Source organism: Salvelinus fontinalis, chromosome 37, assembly GCF_029448725.1.
Source record: "Salvelinus fontinalis isolate EN_2023a chromosome 37, ASM2944872v1, whole genome shotgun sequence".
NCBI lineage: Eukaryota > Metazoa > Chordata > Actinopteri > Salmoniformes > Salmonidae > Salvelinus > Salvelinus fontinalis.
In genome coordinates this window covers 28042457-28067883 of record NC_074701.1, presented here as the reverse complement: position 1 = coordinate 28067883, position 25427 = coordinate 28042457, and the positions used below count along the sequence as shown (strand labels likewise).

The 25427-nt window shown below is 46.6% G+C and overlaps 1 protein-coding gene across 2 annotated transcripts in view; it reads left to right on the top strand.

The window, feature by feature from the left end:
• The window catches only part of LOC129836461 (spectrin beta chain, non-erythrocytic 1-like), a 138736-nt gene that overhangs the window by 83544 nt on the left and 29765 nt on the right, over positions 1 to 25427 (top strand). For both annotated transcript variants that reach the window (XM_055902666.1, XM_055902665.1), the window contains 14 exons: positions 893 to 1005; positions 2732 to 2919; positions 5713 to 5830; positions 6395 to 6553; positions 7554 to 7856; positions 8041 to 8194; positions 9003 to 9873; positions 11598 to 11735; positions 11847 to 12603; positions 14008 to 14210; positions 14374 to 14464; positions 14556 to 14702; positions 23590 to 23853; positions 24749 to 24973. In XM_055902666.1, coding sequence (XP_055758641.1) covers positions 893 to 1005; positions 2732 to 2919; positions 5713 to 5830; positions 6395 to 6553; positions 7554 to 7856; positions 8041 to 8194; positions 9003 to 9873; positions 11598 to 11735; positions 11847 to 12603; positions 14008 to 14210; positions 14374 to 14464; positions 14556 to 14702; positions 23590 to 23853; positions 24749 to 24973 — 3731 coding nt within the window. The remainder of the gene's footprint in view (positions 1 to 892; positions 1006 to 2731; positions 2920 to 5712; positions 5831 to 6394; positions 6554 to 7553; positions 7857 to 8040; positions 8195 to 9002; positions 9874 to 11597; positions 11736 to 11846; positions 12604 to 14007; positions 14211 to 14373; positions 14465 to 14555; positions 14703 to 23589; positions 23854 to 24748; positions 24974 to 25427) is intronic.

The following is a 25427-nucleotide window of genomic DNA, read 5'->3' as shown; positions in this document are numbered from 1 at the left end:
ACATAATCATGGAACACCATACCCTGGTGGAAAACAACATACAGTTTACAGAACAGTGAGGAGGAGAAGGCTGCTTACCCTTCTGTAACATACTGTGCTCTATCCCTGTCTCTCATGCACCTGTCAGTGTTTTATACCATTATGACATTACATGAATACTCACGCATTTTTCGCCTGACCTAATTTATGCTCTTACAGTATGCCTGTATGAATACATGACAACTTGAAAACTGTTACTACTGTATAGCGCTTGCAGAAACCACTTCATGAGTAGTTTGAGAGGTTGTTACTTCTGGGTCTTACTTTAATGTAGTTCACAGGGTAGCTGACAGCCCCATTATGGGGACAAGTACAAACAGTAAGGCACATTCACTGCTAGAGCTCGTCCTTTCCCAGTGTGACAGAGTAATGGCTGTCTTAAAGGCCCAGTGCAGACGTTTTTATCTCAATATCAAATCCTTTCTGGGTAACAATTACTGTGATTTGTTTTTAATAAAACAATAAAGTACTCCATAACTACATCCCACCCAAAGGAAGACATTTCAGGCAGTCTTTTCAAACACCTCTTACATATATCTAAATCACGTTTTTGACTGCACATGGCCTTTAAATATTTTATAAGAGGTGGTTTTGAGATCTCAGCATGTCTTAGAGGCCTGCAGTGAGGGGAACAAAGACTGAGGCGTGAGAACGCTCCTGTGTATTGTTCTGACGGAAAATAGCCCCTCCAACCACCTCCCTCCTAAACATGGCTCCTAAATCAAATAAATGCAATTTTTTCTCAGCCGAGCAGCACGGAAGCCAAACCCTCTGTTGATGTCTGATGATTAAGGAAACATGGAAGAGTCAAAGCTGTTTTTGTCTAACTCTTTGTATGTGTATGTGTGTACAGATATCAGCGTGGACCACCCGGATGAGAAGTCCGTCATCACCTATGTTGTGACCTACTACCACTACTTCTCCAAAATGAAGGCTCTGAAGGTGGAGGGAAAACGTATTGGGAAGGTGAGGGATCAGAGTTCATATGTCCCCAATCTGAATCACGAGTACAAAGTCTCATATCCCATACTTCTCCAAGTACACTCATTCCCTTAGAGCAGTGGTTCCCAAACTTTTTATAGTCCCGTACCCCTTCAAATATTCGACTTCCAGCTGCGTACCCCCTCTAGCACCAGGGTCAGCGAACTCTCAAATGTTGTTTTTTGCCAGCATTGTAAGCCTGCCACACACACACACACACACACACACACACACACACACACACACACACACACACACACACACACACACACACACACACACACACACACACACACACACTATACAATACATTTATTAAACATAAGAATGAGTGTGAGTTTTTGTCAGAACCCGGCTCGTTGGAAGTGACAAAGAGCTCTTAAAGGACCAGGGCACAAATAATAATTAATAAGTTTGCTCTTTATTTAGCCATCTTACATATAAAATTTTATTTGTTAATTGAAATTTGTGAATAACTCTCCACAGGTTAATGAGAAGGGTGTGCTTGAAAGGATGCACATTACTCTGCAATGTTGGGTTGTATTGGAGAGAGTCTCAGTCTTAAATCATTTTCCACACAGTCTGTGCCTGTATTTAGTGTCATGCTAGTGAGGGCCGAGAATCCACTCTCACATAGGTATGTGGTTGCAAAGGGCATCAGTGTCTTAACAGCGCGATTTGTCAAGGCCGGATACTCTGAGCGCAGCCAAATCCAGAAATCTGGCAGTGGCTTCTGATTAAATTCAATTTTCACAGAACCGCTTGTTGCAATTTCGATGAGGCTCTCTTGTTCAGATATCGGTAAGTGGACTGGACGCCGGGCATGAAAGGGATAACGAATCCAGTTGTTTGTGTCGTCCGTTTTGGGAAAGTACCTGCGTAATTGCGCACCCAACTCACTCGGTTGCGTCGCTATATCACATTTGACATTGTCCTTAAGCTTGAGTTAATTTGCGCACAAAAAATCATACAATGATGGAAAGACCTGTGTGTTGTCCTTGTTAATGCAAACAGAGAAGAGCTCCAACTTCTTAATCATAGCCTCAATTTTGTTCCGCACAATGAATATAGCTGCAGAGAGTCCCTGTAATCCTAGATTCAGATCATTCAGGTGAGAAAAAACATCACCCAGATAGCCAGTCCTGTGAGAAACTCGTCTTCATGCAAGCGGTCAGACAAGTGAAAGATATGATCAGTAAAGAAAATGTTAGGCTCTCAATTTAAAAAAACGTGTCAATACTTAGCCCCTTGATAACCAGCGCACTTCTGTATGTTGTAAAAGCGTTACATGGTCGCTGCCCATATCATTGCATAGTGCCGAAAATACACGAGAGTTCAGGGGCCTTGCTTTAACCAAGCTACGTTTGGCTACATACGGACCGTTAGTGGAATTCCAGCGAGAGAGTAACGGTAAATGTGATTGGATGTTAATTATTTGACTAGGCTACCTGTATTTGACATTGTGTTGTATTTCGCTGAACACTAGATGCTTTAATTTTATTTTTGGCAGTGAAACGAGGCTACTCAGGCGAATAAAAAAATTAACTTCACCCAAATGTATAGCCCCGTTGAAAAATATAAATGTATTGTTTGTAAATGTGAAGAGTTTGGAAATGCCTGCCTTAGATACTCAAAGCATATTTCCCACAGTAGCTGTAATCAGTATACAATGCATGTACTCTTCTACTGATTCACCACCTTCATCTCCCAGGTACTGGACAATGCCATTGAGACAGATAACATGATTCAGAAATATGAGAGTCTGGCCTCTGACCTCCTGGAATGGATTGAACAGACCATCATCATCCTCAACAACCGCAAGTTTGCCAACTCCTTAGTGGGGGTGCAACAACAGCTTCAGGCCTTCAACACCTACCGTACCGTGGAAAAGCCCCCCAAGTGAGACACACACACACACACTTAAATGCACATGCACAAACACATCAGATTTCAAATATTGTCTTCCACTTTGTCCTCCACCTACCTCCCAAATTTCCCACACGCTTCATACCATCAGCTTGACTTGGAATTTATTGTAATATTACAGTATCTGTTCCCAGAATTGACTCACCATGGACATAACTGAAACAATCAGGGATTTTATATGTGTAGGCCTTATTACTTGTCTACACTTGTATCAGATTCATAGCTGGAATTTCACCGTGTGAACTAATGCCTCTTGGTTCTGAGAAGTAACTTCAAAGAAAAGACAAACCCACACACTCCTCTTGCTAGTATCACTTTTTTATATTCAAGCTTTGTGTTGGCCTCTTGGCCTGCAGGTGGATGTTTATTGTCTTGAATCTTGTCTTGGAGGCAGCACTGAGTGATTTCTGCTAGATGAGGAAGGTGCAAAGTTAAAATTGTCTAGATTGTAAAAATTCATTAAAACAAAAAGCTTTTTGGTCTTCATTTAAGGTTAGGATTATTTTTTATATTTTTATTTCACCTTTATTTAACCAGGTAAGCTAGTTGAGAACAAGTTCTCATTTACAACTGTGACCTGGCCAAGATAAAGCATAGCAGTGTGAACAGACAACAACACAGTTACACATGGAGTAAACAATAAACAAGTTTATAACACAGTAGGGGGGAAAAATGGGTCTATATACATTGTGTGCAAAAGGCATGAGGAGGTAGGCAATAAATAGGCCATAGGAGCGAATAATTACAATTTAGCAGATTTACACTGGAGTGATAAATCATCAGATGATCATGTGCAAGTAGAGATACTGGTGTGAAAAAGAGCAGAAAAGTAAATAAATAAAAACAGTAAGGGGATGAGGTTGGTAAATTGGGTGGGCTGTTTACAGGTGGACTATGTACAGCTGCAGCGATCGGTTAGCTGCTCAGATAGCAGATGTTTAAAGTTGGTGAAGGAAATAAAAGTCTCCAACTTCAGCGATTTTTGCAATTCGTTCCAGTCACAGGCAGCAGAGAACTGGAAGGAAAGGCGGCCAAATTAGGTGTTGGCTTTTGGGATGATCAGTGAGATATACCTGCTGGAGCGCGTGCTACGGGTGGGTGTTGTTATCGTGACCAGTGAACTGAGATAAGGCGGAGCTTTACCTAGCATTGACTTATAGATGACCTGGAGCCAGTGGGTCTGGCAACGAATATGTAGTGAGGGCCAGCCGACTAGAGCATACAGGTCGCAGTGGTGGGTGGTATCAGGTGTTTTAGTAACAAAACGGATGGCACTATGATAAACTGCATCTAGTTTGCTGAGTAGAGTATTGGAAGCTATTTTGTAGATGACATCGCCGAAGTCGAGGATCGGTAGGATAGTCAGTTTTACTAGGGTAAGTTTGGCGGCGTGAGTGAAGGAGGCTTTGTTGCGAAATAGAAAGCAGATTCTTGATTTGATTTTGGAATGGAGATGTTTAATATGAGTCTGGAAAGAGAGTTTACAGTCTAGCCAGACACCTAGGCATTTATAGATGTCCACATATTCTAGGTCAGAACCGTCCAGGGTGGTGATGCTAGTCGGGCGGCGGGTGCAGGCAGCGAACGGTTGAAAAGCATGCATTTGGTTTTACTAGCGTTTAAGAGCGGTTGGAGGCCACGGAAGGAGTGTTGTATGGCATTGAAGCTCATTTGGAGGTTAGATAGCACAGTGTCCAAGGAAGGGCCAGAAGTATACAGAATGGTGTCGTCTGCGTAGAGGTGGATCAGGGAATCGCCCGCAGCAAGAGCAACATCATTGATATAGAGCTACAGGATGCACATTTCTGCTTGAAAAAGCTAGCCTTTGCTTTCCTGACTGACTGCGTGTATTGGTTCCTGACTTCCCTGAACGGTTGCATATCGCGGGGACTATTCGATGCTAGTGCAGTCTGCCACAGGATGTTTTTGTGCTGGTCGAGGGCAGTCAGGTCTGGAGTGAACCAAGGGCTATATCTGTTCTTAGTTCTGCATTTTTTTAACAGGGCATGCTTATCTAAGATTGTGAGGAAGTTACTTTTAAAGAATGACCAGGCATCCTCAACTGACAGGATGAGGTCAATATCCTTCCAGGATACCCGGGCCAGGTCAATTAGAAAGGCCTGCTCGCAGAAGTGTTTTAGGGAGCGTTTGACAGTGATGAGGGGTGGTCGTTTGAACGTGGATACAGGCAATGAGGCAGTGATTGCTGAGATCCTGATTGAAGACAGCAGAGGTGTATTTGGAGGGCAAGTTGGTCAGGATAATGTCTATGAGGGTGCCCAATAAGGGTGCCCATTAGGCATTAGGGTTGGCAGTTATGATTATAAACCTTAAACTAACCTTATTTCATGACTTTGTGGCTGTGCCAGCTAGTGACCACTCTGCAGAGCTGCCTCCAAAACAAGATTCATGATGAAAAACACGAACCTGCTCTTGGCCTTGGCGTTCCTCAAAGCTTTTTTCTGAATTCCATTTCTTCATTCTGAGAGGTGGCTAAAAGCAAAGCTTGTTTAGACAAATGTTTCAGCCTGTTGAAATTGACTTTGGCACTATTTCTATAGAGGCAACAATGTCACCCCTACTGCTGACAAAATATATCTTCTGTGCCCTACTGGCAAGAAAATAATGCTTATCTTTTTGTTAATAGCTGGAGTTGCATGGGTCAAGGCAAAAGCCACCAGCCATTAGAGTGGAATTGGGCTAATCTCCCCGGTCAGGTTTACACTCAACATTACAATGATGTTATTCTCTTTGTGTTTCTGTCAGGTTCACAGAGAAGGGCAACCTGGAGATTCTCCTCTTCACCATTCAAAGTAAGATGAGGGCCAACAATCAGAAGGTCTACATGCCACGGGACGGCAAACTCATCTCAGACATCAACAAGGTGATACCTAGTGCTCCTTAATAAAGAACAGGCTTATCTCAACAGCCTGGCCAAAAACAAACACTCAGAAACCCTGGTGTCCTTGATTAGGTTTGAATTGATTACAGTGATTGACAGACAGTTTAAGGGCGGTAAGCTGATCGACAGAGGGTTCAAGTAGATTTAATGCATAGACGTGGTTTCTGTGAGTTTAGTATAGTTAATGACAGGAAGATTTACTTTGCTTTGGGGGATTGTACAGTTGCTAGGTGGGTTTAGTTTACATCACCGTAGCTACCAAGGATAGTGGGAGTGAACTTCGGGAGAAGCGGGGTGGGGGCGGGAACTGCAGCAACGCTATGAGCTGGTGGCTGGGGTGCCGCGGGCGGTGTAGTAGCCGATCAGGGGTGCCGGATGGCGGCAGCCACTTGTCAAAATACCACCCCATTTCAAGTGCTGCCGTAGGCGGCCGCCTAATCTTGCCTAATGGGGGGGGCCAGCCCTGAGTACAGTAGATGTATTAGATCCATAGAGTTCTGTACGGTGAACCTGTATGACCGTTACTTGAACGTGTGTGTCTGTCAGGCCTGGGAGAGGCTGGAGAAGTCGGAGCATGAGAGGGAGCTGGCACTGAGGACGGAGCTGATTCGTCAGGAGAAACTGGAGCAGCTGGCCCGCCGCTTCGACCGCAAGGCCGCCATGAGAGAGACATGGCTGAGTGAAAACCAACGCCTCGTCTCGCAGGTAACACACACTCATGAAAAACACACTCATTGATACACACACACTGGTGGTACACACTAACAATGACACTACTCCTACTGTACATTGTCTACCTGAACTGTTTTGGTTCATAGCCATCATCCGCTCTGGTCATGGAGTCTCATCCTCATGATGTTCACCCATTTAATATCTCCCGGGTACTTCTATACAGACCCATGTAATATCTCCCTGGTACTTCTATACAGACCCATGTAATATCTCCCTGGTACTTCTATACAGACCCATTTAATATCTCCCTGGTACTTCTATACAGACCCATTTAATATCTCCCTGGTACTTCTATACAGACCCATGTAATATCTCCCTGGTACTTCTATACAGACCCATGTAATATCTCCCTGGTACTTCTATACAGACCCATTTAATATCTCCCTGGTACTTCTATACAGACCCATTTAATATCTCCCTGGTACTTCTATACAGACCCATGTAATATCTCCCTGGTACTTCTATACAGACCCATTTAATATCTCCCTGGTACTTCTATACAGACCCATGTAATATCTCCCTGGTACTTCTATACAGACCCATGTAATATCTCCCTGGTAGTTCTATACAGACCCATGTAATATCTCCCTAGTAGTTCTATACAGACCCATGTAATATCTCCCTAGTAGTTCTATACAGACCCATGTAATATCTCCCTAGTAGTTCTATACAGACCCATGTAATATCTCCCTAGTAGTTCTATACAGACCCATGTAATATCTCCCTGGTAGATCTATACAGACCCATGTAATATCTCCCTGGTAGATCTATACAGACCCATGTAATATCTCCCTGGTAGTTCTATACAGACCCATGTAATATCTCCCTAGTAGTTCTATACAGACCCATGTAATATCTCCCTGGTAGTTCTATACAGACCCATGTAATATCTCCCTGGTAGATCTATACTGTTAGATACAACCTTTTTAACTCACCTCACTCCTTTCTTTCTCTCGCTCCCTCCCTCCGTTAGGACAACTTCGGCTTCGACCTGCAGGCAGTGGAGGCTGCAACCAAGAAGCACGAGGCCATCGAGACGGACATCGGCGCCTACGAGGAGCGTGTGCAGGCTGTGCTCTCTGTGGCCAAGGAGCTGGAGGCGGAGAACTACCACGACATCAAGCGTGTGACTGCGAGGAAGGACAACGTGCTGCGTCTGTGGGAGTACCTGCTGGAGCTGCTGAAGGCCCGGCGCACCCGTCTGGAGATGAACCTGGGCCTGCAGAGGGTCTTCCAAGAGATGCTCCACATCATGGACTGGATGGACGAGATGAAGGTGAGGAAGATGGTGGTGGTGATGATTGAGGGATAGATTGGGGACAATGTGGTTGGATGGTGCGGTAAGAATTGTCACATTTTGTGATGTACGAGCAACTATCTTTCGCTTAGTTAGATTGCCAACTATTGACCCCAGTGACCTGCGATCTTCCTGACCCTGTGGCTGTGCTCTGTATCTTCAGATGCTGCTGCTGTCCCAGGACTATGGGAAACACCTGCTGGGAGTGGAGGACCTGCTGCAGAAGCATGCTCTGGTGGAGGCTGATATCGCCATCCAAGCCAACCGCGTCAAAGCCGTTAACAACAACGCTCAGAAGTTTGCCATCGATGCAGAGGGTGAGTCACGTGCTGGGATTAGTCAGTTTTGGGTGGATTTAATTTTTGCTCTCTCTGTGGGTGATATCTGTAGGCTATATTTGGATGGAGTGTAAAAGCAGGAGAGATTAGAGATGAATTGAATCCTTAAGGGTATAGCTATACACTGAGTGTACAAAACATTATGAACACCTGCTCTTTCCATGACATAGACTGACCAGGTGAATGTTATGATCCCTTATTAATGTCACTTGTTAAAATCCACTTCAATCAGTGTAGATGAAGGGGAGGAGACAGGTTAAAGAAGGATTTTTAAGCCTTGAGACATGGATTGTGTATGTGTGCCATTCAGAGGGTGAATGGGAAAGACAAAAGATTTGTGTCTTTGAACAGGGTATGGTAGTAGGTGCCAGGCGCACTGGTTTATGTCAAGAACAGCAACGCTGCTGGGTTTTTCACGCTCAACAGTTTCCCGTGTGTATCAAGAATGGTCCACCACCCAAAGGACATCCAGCCAACTTGACACAACTGTGGGAAGCATTGGAGTCAACATGGACCATTATCCCTGTGGAACACTTTCAACACCTTGTAGAGTCTATGTCCCAATGAATTGAGGCTGTTCTGAGGGCAAAAGGGGTGCCAGTCAATGTTAGGAAGATGTACTTAATGTTTTGTACACTCAGTGTATATTCTTATTGTATTATCCAAGACAATGCTGCCACCTGTCAGAAAAATAAGTCCTTGTTCTTTGTCAGGGATATAAGCTTGTATTTTCAGTTTAAATGATAGAGGTGTTCTGAGTGTGACGTGTTCCTGTCCCCCCTTTTAGGCTACAAGCCCTGTGACCCTCAGGTTATCCGGGACCGCGTGGCCCACATGGAGTTCTGCTACGCAGAGCTGAGCCAGCTGGCAGCCGAGCGCTGCGCCCGCCTGGAGGAGTCCCGCCGCCTCTGGAAGTTCTTCTGGGAGATGGCCGAGGAGGAGGGCTGGATCCGGGAGAAGGAACAAATCCTGTCCTCGGAGGACTGTGGCAAGGACCTGACGGGCGCCGTGCGCCTGCTGAGCCAGCATCGCGCCTTCGAGGACGAGATGAGCGGTCGCGCTGGCCACTTGCAGCAGACCATCAAACAGGGAGAGGAGCTGGTGGCCGCAGACCACTTCGGAGCTGACAAGATCCGCAAGCGCATCCAAGACATCCAGGCGCAGTGGGCGGCCCTGGAGGGGCTGTCTGCAGTCAGGAAGGCCCGGCTGGAGGAGGCCTGCAACCTGCACCAGTTCCAGGCTGACGCAGACGACATCGACACCTGGATGCTGGATGTACTCCGCATCGTGTCCAGTGCCGACGTTGGCCACGACGAGTTCTCCACCCAGGCCCTGGTCAAGAAGCACAAGGACGTGGCCGAGGAGATCACCAGCTACCGACCAGTCATCGACGCCCTGCACGAGCAGTCCAAAACCCTACCCAAGGAACAGACTGGCTCAGAGGAGGTGCAGGGGCGCCTGGCAGGCATTGAAGAGCGCTACAAGGAGGTGGCTGAGCTGACCCGTCTGAGGAAGCAGGCCCTGCAGGACGCCCTGGCCCTCTACAAGATGTTCAGCGAGGCGGACGCCTGTGAGGTGTGGATCGATGAGAAGGAGCAGTGGCTCAACAGTATGGAGATACCAGAGAAACTGGAAGATCTGGAAGTGGTTCAGCACAGGTAAAGACACCCAGCCCTAACCATGCTTATCGAGTTCAGATGCATTATATCAGTTGATCAATTTGGAGCTCTGTTGTCATTTCAAGACAACCCTTTCTCTTGAGGCAGACTTGAGACAGAACTCCCACAGTGAAACCCCTGTGCCAAGGAAATTCCGAATATTTGCAATAACTTTGTATGTCTGTCAGAGAGAGAATTAAATGTATGTTCCCCCGGTGGTTTGACTGGACATTGGAATGTAACACATTGGAAGGGATGTGTGAAACAAATACTTTTTATGCCAGCTAGGGTGGGCTGCAAGTGCAAGGTGTGGAAACTAGAATCCTATAATTCACTTAGCAACAGTGCCTACAATTTTATAAAGCCAAATCATTCTGAAGTCTTCCCATACTGAGAAGAAACAGGCTGTGTCCTCAGTTAGCTTAGTGTTTTGGACAGTAGTTCAATGGGTTGTTTACTCCGTGTGTCTCTGGTCTGAAATGATGTCTCCCCCTCCACACTGTTTACTCACTGTCCACCGCATGGAACCATTCCCAGACTCCTGTTTCATTGGCTTTGCTTCTATATACTGACAGCTGGAACATGGCATTAGTTTAGCTGGAAACAAAGCATGTTAACAGAATTAACATAAAAATCATATTGTTTCCATCTGCTTATGTACAGTACACTCATTGCTCCTCTTCCCGCTATTCTACACCCCTCTCTACACCTCCTCCCCCCTTCTCTACCCCTCTCTCTACCTGCTCCCTCTCTCTACCACCTCCTCCCCCTATTCTAAACCATCTCTCTACCACCTCCTCTCCCATTCTATGTCCATCTCTCTACCTCCCCCTCTCTTCCTCCTCCCCCTCCCCCTCTCTACCTCCGCCTCTCTTCCTCCTCCCCCTCCCCCTCTCTTCCTCCTCCCCCTCTCTCTACCTCCCCGTCTCTATTCCCTCTCTCTACATCCTCCTCCCCTTCTTTACCTCCCCCCTCTCTACCACCTCCCCCCCGTCTCTACCACCTCCTCCCCGTCTCTACCACCTCCTCCCCGTCTCTACCACCTCCTCCCCGTCTCTACCACCTCCTCCCCGTCTCTACCACCTCCTCCCCGTCTCTACCACCTCCTCCCCGTCTCTACCACCTCCTCCCCGTCTCTACCACCTCCCCCCCGTCTCTACCACCTCCCCCCCGTCTCTACCACCTCCCCCCCGTCTCTACCACCTCCTCCCCGTCTCTACCACCTCCCCCCCGTCTCTACCACCTCCCCCCCGTCTCTACCACCTCCCCCCCGTCTCTACCACCTCCCCCCCGTCTCTACCACCTCCCCCCCGTCTCTCTACCACCTCCCCCCCGTCTCTCTACCACCTCCTCCCCGTCTCTCTACCACCTCCTCCTCGTCTCTCTACCACCTCCTCCCCGTCTCTCTACCACCTCCTCCCCGTCTCTCTACCACCTCCTCCCCGTCTCTCTACGCCCCTCTCTACTGCCGTCTCCTCTCCTCCACCCCCTTTCTACCCCCCCTCTACCACCACCTCCCCCTCTGTCTACCACCACCTAACTTATTCTACCCCCTCTCTCTACCTCCTCTACCCCCGCTCTCTACCTCAACCTCTCTCTACCCCCCCACCCTCGGTCTACCACCACCTCACCCTTTCTACCCACCTCTCTCTACCTCCTACTCCCCTCTCTGTATCTCCACCTCCCCCTTCTCCTCCCCTTCTGTACCCCCTCTTCCCCCGCAGGTTTGAGAGTCTGGAGCCAGAGATGAACAACCAAGCATCCCGCGTTGCCGTGGTGAACCAGATTGCTAGGCAACTAATCCACAGTGGTCACCCCAGTGAGAAGGAGATCAAAGCCCAACAGGACAAACTCAACACCAGGTAGAGTAACATCCTACATCAATCTCAACACCAACTACAGTTAACCTCAGTTAAAAACCTCTAGTGGAAATGTTCTCTCCCCTGACTGGGTGTGTTTCTACGTCACTCTAGATGGAGCCAGTTCCGTGACCTAGTTGACCTGAAGAAAGACTCCCTCAACTCAGCTCTGGGCGTGCAGAACTACCACCTGGAGTGCAATGAAACCAAGTCGTGGATCCGTGAGAAGACCAAGGTGATCGAGTCCACCCAGGAGCTGGGCAACGATCTTGCCGGGGTCATGGCCCTACAGCGCAAACTCACCGGCATGGAGCGTGACCTGGCTGCCATCGAGGACAAGCTGGGAGAACTGGGGAAGGAGGGGGAGTGCCTGGCGACTGAGCACCCTGACCAGGCCCAGGGCATCATGGGTCGTCTGGGGGAGATCACAGGGGTGTGGGATGAGATGAAGGGCACCTTGAAGAATCGCGAGGAGTCTCTGGGAGAGGCCAGCAAGCTACAGCAGTTCCTCCGGGAGCTGGATGACTTCCAATCATGGCTGTCCAAAACCCAGACGGCCATCGCCTCAGAGGACATGCCCAACACACTGACGGAGGCCGAGAAGCTTCTGGCGCAGCACGAGGGCATCAAGAACGAGATCCGCAACTACGAGGAGGACTACCAGAAGATGAGGGACATGGGCGAGATGGTGACCCAGGGCCAGACTGACGCCCAGTACATGTTCCTGAGGCAGAGGCTGCAGGCCCTGGACACGGGCTGGAACGAGCTGCACAAGATGTGGGAGAACCGTCAGAACCTACTGTCCCAGTCCCATGCCCACCAGCTGTTCCTCAGGGACACCAAGCAGGCTGAGGCCTTCCTCAACAACCAGGTAACATCACACTGCACACTTCTATAGGGCTGACCCCATTTAGTCGACTGGTAGATTGTTTGGTTGATAGGCTGTTGCTTGACCGAGATTTTTTAGTCGAGCAGTAGCAAAACATTTTTTATCTCCAGTATTTTCCACAACTAGTCAAATTTATTCCACACATCTAGCTTCACCTTTACCTCTTGAGCAACCAACCATTCCTCCATTTCGAGTTTATTTGTCACGTCATCTGCATCCATTTTGCTGTCATGTGTTTGAAGTTTGTTATAACCAATGTATTTAATGTGATTATGATATGCTATGGGTCAGGCCCTATTGGTCACATGCATGCGATGCATTCATGCATCACGTAAAGAGAGAAAGGGTTGAGGGAATAGGGAACGTTTTTCCCAAACAAATTTCAGTAACAGAACTTTTCAATCAGAAATGGCTGCTTCAGCAACACGGACAGCGCGATAAACACTGTCGATGTTCTGTGGTGGTCGCTGCAGGAGGGAGAGACAACGGGTGCTAGTTAGATAGTCACTCGCTTAAAAAAATTTACACAGCGCAGCAAGTCTGAGACCAGCACAATCAAATCAATTGCAGTCAGACTCCCTATAGTCATTCGTCTTAATTATTTCATCAAACGGTTTAAATCATCAGACAAGCTCAGTACATAGTTGATTTGATTGAAACACATAGGACGTGTCTATATATGGAAAAAATACACATTTTAACATTTCAACCAATCGATTGGTCGAAAGAACAGAAGACTCTCGGTCAATCAAGATTTTTTTTTTGTCAGGGAAAGCACTACACTTCTGCCCATTTTTGTTTCAGACAAATGGCAGTGAGCAAAATAACCTGAACGTTTTGAATAAATGCGATGGCACAGTGTACAAAGCGAGCTCTCGGTACTGCAACTCGCCATTGCAAGTACTGCATCATACATCACACTGTTAATGTTAACTTTAGTTAAATAATGGCCTACACACAAATTGTTAAAGATAGTATGCGTGTGTGTGTATGCGCATTCCTTTGTGGTCTAGCCGAGGGGTTGAACCCCTCATTATTAGAGTGATGCTAAGAGAGGCAGATGGCTCTATTAGTCAGATCACTGTCTGGGGCTTCAGCTGGTCCACACTGACTGTGCTGTTCAGCACTACCGCTCACATCCCAGCCAATCAGAAGCATGTACACACACACCTCTGTTGGCTCAGTGCTCTGGAAAGATTTCTGAGAGAAACACCATATCCGCTGGTACTGTGCTACGGTGGGCTACAGTACATGGGAGTCACCTCCATGTTCTTGTTCAAGAGTTGAATGGCACACTCACTGACGCCGTTACTGTCCGCCTCCTTCCTCATTCCCTCTTTCCCTGCCTCCCTCCTCTCTCTCTCTCTCTCTCTCTCTCTCTCTCAGGAGTATGTGCTGGCCCATACAGAGATGCCCAGGACTCTGGAGGGGGCGGAGGGAGCCATTAAGAAGCAGGAGGACTTCATGACCACCATGGACGCCAACGAGGAGAAGATCAAAGCTGTGGTGGACACCGGACGCAGGCTAGTCAGCGATGGAAACGTCAACGCTGACCGCATCCAGGAGAAAGTGGACTCTATCGATGAGAGGTATTGAATACTTTGTTAAAAGCGCTATACAATTTGATTTATTGTGTATGTGGTAGCCATCATTACCTATACATTTTTTTGAAACAGCTGTTTCTGAACTCTTAACTCTCTCTGTGCTAAATATATCATGTTTTAAGCCCTGTCCTTGTGTGTGTGTTTGAAGACATAAGAAGAACCGCATGGTGGCCAGTGAGCTTCTCTGTAAGCTGAAGGATAACAGAGACCTGCAGAAGTTCCTCCAGGACTGCCAAGAGGTGAGCTGCCCCCTATCACACCCATATAACATACCCCTCACCTACTCTCTGTGTGTGTGTATCTCACTAATTGGCTCTTTGGTGTGTGCAGCTCTCCCTGTGGATCAATGAGAAGATGCTCACGGCTCAGGACATGTCGTACGACGAAGCCAGAAACCTCCACAGCAAATGGCTCAAACACCAGGCGTTCATGGCCGAGCTGCAGTCCAACAAGGAGTGGCTGGACAAGATCGAGAAGGTCAGTGACTTAATGACGGATATCTTGTCTTTGACAATTTTGTTGCACATGTCCCCTCCCTTGAGATTTGTTTTGTGAGTGTGCGTGTCCCTAAAGCTCTCTCTGTGTGTGTGTGTGTGAAGTAGTTATTTTTTTAGCTCATAACTTGTTGTTGATGCTTATACTCCACACTTCCCTCCAGTCTGATAAGAACAGCTCTCTCCTTTGGATAATTTAGTCCTTAATGCAGAGCGATCAAGTCATAACAACCACATGGGCTATTTAAGCATTAAGGCACGAGGCGGGTGTGGTATATGGCCAATATACCATGGCTAAGGACTGTTCTTGGATACAGCCCTTAGCCGTGGTATATTGGCCATATACCACAAACCCCCAAGGTGCCTTATTGCTATTATAAACTGGTTACAAACGTAATTAGAACAATAAAAAAAAATGTTCTGTCATTCCCGTGGTATACGGTCTCGTATACCACCGCTTTCAGCCAATCAGCATTCAGGGCTCGAACCACCCAGTTTATAATACAGTTTATTTTTATCGCTTTGGTACTATTTCACAAGTATGTGGTACATTTTCACAACTCTTAGTACAAAACTCCAAACTGGTAAAGCGGGCCCGTCTTTCATTCAAAACCTGTCATTGTGCATTCATTTGGTTTGTAAACATCTCTCACCACACAACCATTGCTTAAAAATATAAGTTTATTGTGAAATGTAATAAGAACATTGGTTTAATACCCAAAACACAACAAAGTTATATTTTCAATGTAATCATTTTGACCAGTTAATCCAATAGCAAACAATGCAAGATCCGCGTTTCAAATCACCCTTAGAAGTGCTGAAGGTAATATGCTACAGTACTGTAAATTACAGTAGATTACAGTTTTCACATTAGGCAATGCACTTACATTACCTAACAAAATGTACAGAAAATATATTATTTCCATCATCTCTATCCAATGTGTAATCAAAGGTGTGATCAATGAAGACATCCTCTACAATCATTCATGAAAAAACAACTTTATTTTTCAGATGTAATTACAATATAGGTTTACTGTCTAATCAAATGAAACAAATGAAATGAAAACAATGTTAAGTACGCATTAATATGCGTCAAGCCCCAGTGAATGTCCTCATTGTTCATGCACCGCGGGACAATACAAGCTTGACTGGTCTGCATTGATGTCGTTACATGCCTCATCCATGGCCAGAAGGAGGGTGGCACGCTCATGGGGATGCGATCGTACACCTTCCACCTCCATGCTGAAAACAAATCCTCAATAGGGTTGAGGAAAGGAGAGTATGGGGGCAGATATAGGGTCACGAATCAGGGATGGGCCCATACCATGACTGAACCACCTCTGCATGCTGAAACCTAACATTGTCCCACGCAATGAAATAGGTGACCCCTTCACCTTAGCAAGCCTGCTCAATTTCATTGAGAAACACAATGAGGTGTGCAGTGTTGTAGGATCCAAGTAATGGCCTACATCCTTCCACACCGTCTTCAGAGATAGCTGCGCACATGCAGGATGTTTCCCCCACGTTGTCCTTGCACTTTGACGGCCCCCTATTGGCTTATGAGGTTCTGCCCACGATGCCAAGTTGAAGCCCGCTTCATCAACAAAGATATTTTTTTTTTTTTTTTTTTTTTTTTTTCACCTTTATTTAACCAGGTAGGCTAGTTGAGAACAAGTTCTCATTTGCAACTGCGACCTGGCCAAGATAAAGCATAGCAGTGTGAACAGACAATAACACAGAGTTACACATGGAGTAAACAATAGACAAGTCAATAACATGGTAGAAAAACAGAATCTATATACAATGTGTGCAAAAGGCATGAGGTAGGCAATAAATCGAATAATTACAATTTAGCTGATTAACACTGGAGTGATAAATCATCAGATGATCATGTGCAAGAAGAGATACTGGTGTGCAAAAGTGCAGAAAAGTAAATAAATAAAAGCAGTATGGGGGTGAGGTAGGTAAATTGGGTGGGTAGTTTACAGATGGACTATGTACAGCTGCAGCGATCAGTTAGCTGCTCGGATAGCAGATTTTTAAAGTTGTTGAGGGAGATAAAAGTCTCCAACTTCAGAGATTTTTGCAATTCGTTCCAGTCGCAGGCAGCAGAGAACTGGAAGGAAAGGCGTCCAAATGAGGTTTTGGCTTTAGGGATGATCAGTGAGATACACCTGCTGGAGCGCGTGCTACGGGTGGGTGTAGCCATCGTGACCAGTGAACTGAGATAATGCGGCACTTTGCCTAGCATAGCCTTGTAGATGACCTGGAGCCAGTGGGTCTGACGACGAACATGTAGCGAGGGCCAGCCGACTAGGGCATACAGGTCGCAGTGGTGGGTCGTATAAGGTGCTTTAGTAACAAAACGGATGGCACTGTGATAAACTGCATCCAGTTTGCTGAGTAGAGTATTGGAGGCTATTTTGTAGATGACATCGCCGAAGTCGAGGATCGGTAGGATAGTCAGTTTTACTAGGGTAAGTTTGGCGGCGTGAGTGAAGGAGGCTTTGTTCCGGAATAGAAAGCCGACTCTAGATTTGATTTTGGATTGGAGATGTTTGATATGAGTCTGGAAGGAGAGTTTGCAGTCTAGCCAGACACCTAGGTACTTATAGATGTCTACATATTCTAGGTCGGAACCGTCCAGGGTGGTGATGCTAGTCGGGCGTGCGGGTGCAGGCATCGAACGGTTGAAAACCATGCATTTGGTTTTACTAGCGTATAAGAGCAGTTGGATGCCACGGAAGGAGTGTTGTATGGCATTGAAGCTCGTTTGGAGGTTAGATAGCACAGTGTCCAGGGAAGGGCCGGAAGTATACAGAATGGTGTCGTCTGCGTAGAGGTGGATCAGGGAATCGCCCGCAGCAAGAGCAACATCATTGATGTATACAGAGAAAAGAGTCGGCCCGAGAATTGAACCCTGTGGTACCCCCATAGAGACTGCCAGAGGACCGGACAACATGCCCTCCGATTTGACACACTGAACTCTGTCTGCAAAGTAGTTGGTGAACCAGGCAAGGCAGTCATTAGAAAAACCGAGGCTATTGAGTCTGCCGATAAGAATATGGTGATTGACAGAGTCGAAAGCCTTGGCCAGGTCGATGAAGACGGCTGCACAGTAATGTCTTTTATCGATGGCGGTTATGATATCGTTTAGTACCTTGAGCGTGGCTGAGGTGCACCCGTGACCGGCTCGGAAACCGGATTGCACAGCGGAGAAGGTACGGTGGGATTCGAGATGGTCAGTGATCTGTTTGTTGACTTGGCTTTCGAAGACCTTAGCTAGGCAGGGCAGGATGGATATAGGTCTGTAAAAGTTTGGGTCCAGGGTGTCTCCCCCTTTGAAGAGGGGGATGACAGCGGCAGCTTTCCAATCCTTGGGGATCTCAGATGATACGAAGGAGAGGTTGAACAGGCTGGTAATAGGGGGTGCGACAATGGCAGCGGACAGTTTCAGAAATAGGGGGCCCAGATTGTCAAGCCCAGCTGATTTGTATGGGTCCAGGTTTTCCAGCTCTTTCAGAACATCTGCTATCTGGATATGGGTAAAGGAGAAGCTGGGGAGGCTTGGGCGAGTAGCAGCGGGGGGGGCGGGGCTGTTGGCCAAGGTTGGAGTCGCCAGGTGGAAGGCATGGCCAGCCATTGAGAAATGTTTGTTGAAGTTTTCGATTATCACGGACTTATCAGTGGTGACCGTGTTATCTAGCCTCAGTGCAGTGGGCAGCTGGGAGGAGGTGCTCTTGTTTTCCATGGACTTTACAGTATCCCAGAACTTTTTGGAGTTAGAGCTACAGGATGCAAATTTCTGCTTGAAAAAGCTGGCCTTTGCTTTCCTGACTGACTGCGTGTATTGGTTCCTGACTTCCCTGAACAGTTGCATATCACGGGGGCTCTTCGATGCTATTGCAGTTCGCCACAGGATGTTTTTGTGCTGGTCGAGGGCAGTCAGGTCTGGAGTGAACCAAGGGCTATATCTGTTCTTGGTTCTGCATTTTTTGAACGGAGCATGCTTGTCTAATATGGTGAGGAAGTAACTTTTAAAGAATGACCAGGCATCCTCAACTGACGGGATGAGGTCAATATCCTTCCAGGGTACCCGGGCCAGGTCGATTAGAAAGGCCTGCTCGCAGAAGTGTTTCAGGGAGCGTTTGACAGTGATGAGGGGTGGTCGTTTGACCGTGGACCCGTGGCGGATACAGGCAATGAGGCAGTGATCGCTGAGATCTTGATTGAAGACAGCAGAGGTGTATTTGGAGGGCAAGTTGGTCAGGATAATGTCTATTAGGGTGCCCATGTTTACGGATTTAGGGTTGTACCTGGTGGGTTCCTTGATGATTTGTGTGAGATTGAGGGCATCAAGCTTAGATTGTAGGACTGCCGGGGTGTTAAGCATATCCCAGTTTAGGTCACCTAACAGAACAAACTCCGAAGCTAGATGGGGAGCGATCAATTCACAGATGGTGTCCAGGGCACAGCTGGGAGCTGAGGGGGGTCGGTAGCAGGCGGCAACAGTGAGAGACTTATTTCTGGAGAGATTAATTTTTAAAATTAGAAGTTCGAACATAGACTTGGAAAGTATGACAGAACTTTGCAGGCTATCTCTGCAGTAGATTGCAACTCCTCCCCCTTTGGCAGTTCTATCTTGACGGAAAGTGTTATAGTTGGGTATGGAAATCTCAGAGTTTTTGGTGGCCTTTCTAAGCCAGGATTCAGACACGGCAAGGACATCAGGGTTGGCAGAGTGTGCTAAAGCGGTGAGTAAGGCAAACTTGGGGAGGAGGCTTCTGATGTTGACATGCATGAGGCCAAGGCTTTTTCGATCACAGAAGTCAACAAATGAGGGTGACTGGGGACATGCAGGGCCTGGGTTTACCTCCACATCACCCGAGGAACAGAGGAGTAGTAGGATGAGGGTGCGGCTAAAGGCTATCAAAACTGGTCGCCTAGAGCGTTGGGGACAAGGAATAAAAGGAGCAGATTTATGGGCGTGGTAGAATAGATTCTGGGCATAATGTGCAGACCAGGGTATGGTGGGGCACGGGTACAGCGGAGGCAAGCACAGGCACTGGGTGATGATAAGAGAGGTTGTATCTCTGGACATGCTGGTCTCAATGGGTGAGGTCACCGCATGTGTGGGGGGTGGGACAAAGGAGGTATCAGAGGTACGGAGAGTGGAACTACGGGGTCCATTGCAAACCAAAACAATGATAACTAGCCTGAACAACAGTATGTAAGGCATATTGATATTAGAGAGAGACATACAATAAGGCATAAAGTGATTGCAGGTCATGATTGGGAGAGCTAGCTAAAACAGCAGGTGAAATAACAGCAGCTAGTCAGCTAACACAGCAACAGAAGGTAAAAATGGCGACGACTGGGCAGAGAGGGTCGGATTAACTACACACAGATCCTGAGTTAAGGCACAGAGCCGACAGATAAAACACAAATAAACAGAATGGAGTACCGTGAATTAATGGACAGTCAAGCAGGCATCAGCTATGTAGCCAAGTGATCATAGTGTCCAGGGGGCAGCCGTAGATGGAGTAGTGAGGCCTCCACTAAGCTAGCACGCGTTTAAAGTTAGTAGCCCGGGGGGGTGGTCTGCTCAGACGGAGGCCGGTTGAGGGCACGTCTGCAAACCAGACGTGGTCGTGTCGACAGAGAATCAAAGCCGGATAGCGATGGCGAAAGAGAGGTTGTGAATTGTAGAATTGTGTTTGCTAACTGGTGCTAGCTTCCTGGCTGCGCTAGCTGAAAGATAAGCTAGCAGTTAGCAGACCGGGGCAGGCAAGTTAGCCTTTGGGGGACGTCGCGATGGGGGGGAAGTCTGTTTTTGCCTCTTCGTGCGGTGACGTCGATAGACCAGTCGTGGAATTAGTAGGGTTCCAGGTAGCTCTAGGTAGCTAACAGGCCTAGTAGGTTAGCAGAATGGGCCTTCAGCGGGCGTCACGCCTGAGGCGGCTGTTGGAGTCCCCGGGCAGATTATGTCGGTATTCCAGTCGTAGAGGATAGGCGGGGTTCCGTGCTCCGTACCGGCAGTAAATGGGTCCGGGTCTTGTAGCCCAGGAGTGGGCTTCAGTGGTAGCACAGGAGCCCTAGCCAATTAGCTTCAGGCTAATTGGTGCCTGCTCCGGTGCCTGCTCCGGGATGGAAACGCTAGCCAGGAGTGGTCACCCGGGATTGTGGTTAGCTAGTTGCGAAGATCCAGATGAAAATGTTCAGAGTTTGCGGTAGGAATCCGGGGATATGGAGAGAAATAGGTCCGTTATGCTCTGGTTTTAGTCACGTTGTTCGAACTAGCGAGAGCTTTCCGAGCTAAAGGTTAGCTGATGACCGCTAGCAATGGTTTGCTAACTGATAGCTGGTAGGCAGTTAGCTGGCTATCTTCAGTAGATGGATTCCAGATCAGAAGTAAATAGAAATACTTTAGAAAAAAGCAGATCCACGCCACATTGGGTGAGGCGGGTTGCAGGAGAGTATTTAGAAGTTGAGGTTTAAGAAAGTATTTTTAAAAGATATGCGAAGAAAAATATGTAAAAAGATATATACAAGGGACACGGGACACGACAGGACAAAGACGTCTACACTGCTACGCCGTCTTGGAAGAATATACTTGTGATGGTTCACAGCAACATAAAGCACCATCCTAAAAATATAATTTGGTTAGTTATTTTTACAGTACAGTTCCAATATGATATTGTGAAGTAGCATGTGCATCAAATAGTAACAGTAATACAGTATATAGAGCTGTACTGGAACATACTCGGCCCGCAGTTGTTTCACCCGGTCATTGTTTCTCTCAAAAGGCACCAGGAAAATGTGTTTCATAGATATCTGATGCCTCTTCAGAAGGCGGGAGATTGTTTGTAGGCTGATTGATGCCACATTGGCAAATGGTTCATCGTTCTCCTCAATGGCCTGCTTTATTTTTCGGACAGCCGTATGTCATTCCTGGTCCTCAGCATCTCCACCACGGCCCACTCCTGCTAGTCTGTCAGCGCATGGCCACGGCCACCACCGTGGGGGCTTCTGTCAATTCTGAGGTTAGAACAGAGTATACCGTCAATGGATAATACTGTAAGAATGTTTTGTGAATTAACATGCATTACAATATGTAATTTACTGTAAATGTAACGGTAAAGAATAGTGCATATCCTGCAAACTTACCAGTGTTCTTGGCGAAATGTTCTCATGATCGAAATTATTTTAAAATTACATTTTTTGTATTATAATTTTTTAGGAGGTAGATCAGCTTTAATATTGCAGATAGATTGTGGCTTCCATCAATGTAATTGTCTGCATAATTTACAATCCCCCATATATTTTTTGTAAATATATAATATATATTTAACTTTTATTAAACTTTTATCCCAGCTATCTCTGAACACCATCCGGTTTTGATTTCTATTTGCCATATATTTTTCAACTGTGCTGTGGTGTTTATCAAATCAAATGTATTTATAAAGCCCTTCTTACATCAGCTGATATCTCAAAGTGCTATACAGAAACCCAGCCTAAAACCCCAAACAGCAAGCAATGCAGGTGTAGAAGCATGGTGGCTAGGAAAAACTCCCTAGAAAGGCCAAAACCTAGGAAGGAACCTAGAGAGGAACCAGGCTCTGAGGGGTGGTCAGTCCTCTTCTGGCTGTGCCGGGTGGAGATTATAACAGAACATGGCCAAGATGTTCATAAATGACCAGCATGGTCAAATAATAATAATCACAGTAGTTGTCGAGGGTGCAGCAAGTCAGCACCTCAGGAGTAAATGTCAGTTGGCTTTTCATAGCCGATCATTAAGAGTATCTCTACCGCTCCTGCTGTCTCTAGAGAGTTGAAAACAGCAGGTCTGGGACAGGTAGCACGTCCGGTAGCACGTCAGGGTTCCATAGCCGTTCATTAAGAGTATCTCTACCGCTCCTGCTGTCTCTAGAGAGTTGAAAACAGCAGGTCTGGGACAGGTAGCACGTCCGGTAGCACGTCAGGGTTCCATAGCCGCAGGCAGAACAGTTGAAACTGGAGCAGCAGCAGCAAGATTTCTGAACCTTTCTATTCTCAAAGTTTCTACAGATTATAAATTAAATAATTTTTTGGGGTTAGGGTTATTATATTATTGATCGATTGAGTATGACTTTTTAAATCACAGAGCAGTGCTATTTGCAGAGTTAGCTCCAGGTAAATGTTGCAATTCTTCAACCATTCCTGAACCTGCGACCAAAAACAAGCTACTTATGGACAGTACCAAAACAAATGATTGAATGATTCTGTCTCTTCGCAGTAACAACGGGATGGTTGTATCCACCATATCTATAACATTCTATTGGCTGCAATATTTTTTTTTAAATATTTTAAATTGAAAAACAAAGTTTTGAATCCAGTGTTGTTTTGTGTATCAGTTCATAGACCATGTGCCATGGAATCATTAAATTGAAAATCTCTGCCCAACTATTTTTCAATCTATATGTCACAGCTGTCAAGTTTTGGGTCCTTCAATGAAACTGGTATACTTCTTTATTTATCACAATTTTCTTTAACCAATTTTGGTCTTTAACGCAGGGCAGAAGGACAAGTTCCTTACTTTCTTCCACTTTCCTCTTCAATTTTTGCAGTAATGCTGTAATTAGTTGGTTGTAATTTTGAGTGGCGCAGACGTTTCCATATTTTTGTTAGCTGCATGTGCAGACTAGAACTAGTAGTATAAAAGTTCAGTATTGACGGCTTGTTGCCGAGAACGATCGTGAGCAGTGTCACATTGCTCACGTCCGATTTGACTGAATCACCAATTTCCCATTGTCTTCCTTCCTGAATGGCATTAGTGGAGCTCTGTTTATCTCCATAATGTTCTAACGTGACTTTCTCCTACCCAATCCCAGGATGGAATGCAGCTGATGGCTGAGAAGCCGGAGACAGAGTCCATGGTGAAGGAAAAGCTGGCAGCGCTCCATAAGATGTGGGATGACCTGGAGTCCACCACCCAGACCAAGGCCAAGTGTCTGTTTGATGCCAACAAGGCCGAGCTGTTCACCCAGAGCTGTGCCGACCTAGACAAGTGGTTGGTAGGAGTGGATGGACAGATCCAATCAGACGACTATGGCAAAGATCTGACCAGTGTCAACATCCTGCTCAAGAAACAACAGGTACTGACTACTGGAGCTTGAGTTGTTGTATGTCTCCCTCAGTTATGTTATGTAACCATACTACTTATTTTCCTGACTCCTTTGACACATGCATGGACTGGTAAAATACCCATTTCTCTATCATTTTAGCTCATGGTTTCATATTAGGTTAAAGCTACTATCAGTCACCTCAGGATGAATTCACTTGCATAGACAAACGATATAGACAAACGATGAGCTAAGTGTTAAGCCTGATATTGATTTCACTTTTACTTTAACTATGTAAGGGGAAGAGTAAGCTAAACAGCATGAAGTGTTGAAACACAGTTTATTATGCAGATGGTTCCTTCATACTAGCGCGTGGAGCAGTAATGAGCAGACTAACCACGTTATGTAACAGCCCATGCTACGCACATACACACACTACCCCCCCGTCCCATTACGTAATCGCTCCCTCGCCTTGATGTGTGGATGAGCCAGCACTGTGTGTGTGTAAGAGAGAGCCAGATAGAGTGAAGGACTGACAGAGAGGGAGTAAAGCAGAGAGAGTGATGGAGCGAAACAGTATGCTTATAATTTGAGGTAGAACTTCAGTGGAGCATGCTGATTTGTATATGAGCGACAGTGAAATGAAAGGTTGTGCACCCATAGTATCCTTTGTGTAACCCAGATCCAAAACGTGCGCATTGTGAGAGAGGGAGAGCATTGCCACAGTTTGTTCCATCTGGAAGAGGGAGAGCAAACAAGCGTGAGAGAGGGGAAACTCCAAGAGCAAAAACGAGACGAAGAGCTCTGGATCACATGCTCTCAGGAGACCAGAGAGGGAGATGGAGAGCCTGCTGTAATCCCGTCTCTTTCCTTTCCTCTCTTATTTCTGTCCACTCCTCTTCCTCTCCTCCTGGTGTGGCGTCCCTAGATGCTGGAGAGCCAGGTGGAGGTGCGTCAGAAGGAGGTGGAGGAGCTGCAGAGCCAGGCCCAGGTCCTCAGCCAGGAGGGGAAGGATACGGACGAGGTGGACGGCCAGCGCCGCATCGTGGAGAAGAAGTTCCAGCAGCTGCTGGACCCTCTACGGAAGAGGAAGGGAAACCTCATGGCCTCCCGCGAGATCCACCAGTTCAACAGAGACATGGAGGACGAGATTGTAAGTACATTAATCTAGCGTAGCCGTGTGTGCGTGTCTGTCTGTGTGGGTGTGCGCATGTGTGTTTCAGAGAAAGAGATTATGTATGCCTGCTTGTGCAAGTGTTAATTGTATTTTTATGCAAATGTCTATAAGCTACAGTATACTGTGTGTGCTTGTGTGAAATCCGTGCCCGATGGCAGTGTGGAACAGCATCAGAAGCTGAGCATCACCTTGTCTGAAGGGATTTAAGAGTTAAAAGGTTTTTTTGTTGGGGGGGAGGGGAACTGAGAGTAGCAGCAGGTGCATGCTTTCATAGCTGTGGTGGTCTCTTTGTTAATGTGATGACTGTATCGTCTCCTTTCAGGCAGACAAGCAGCAGCAGTCCAAGTGTTTTGAAAGGACTAGGTTGGGTCTCTGAACTGAAGTGTCTGCATCTGTGTATGCCATCAACTGGATTTAAAATGCTTACTTC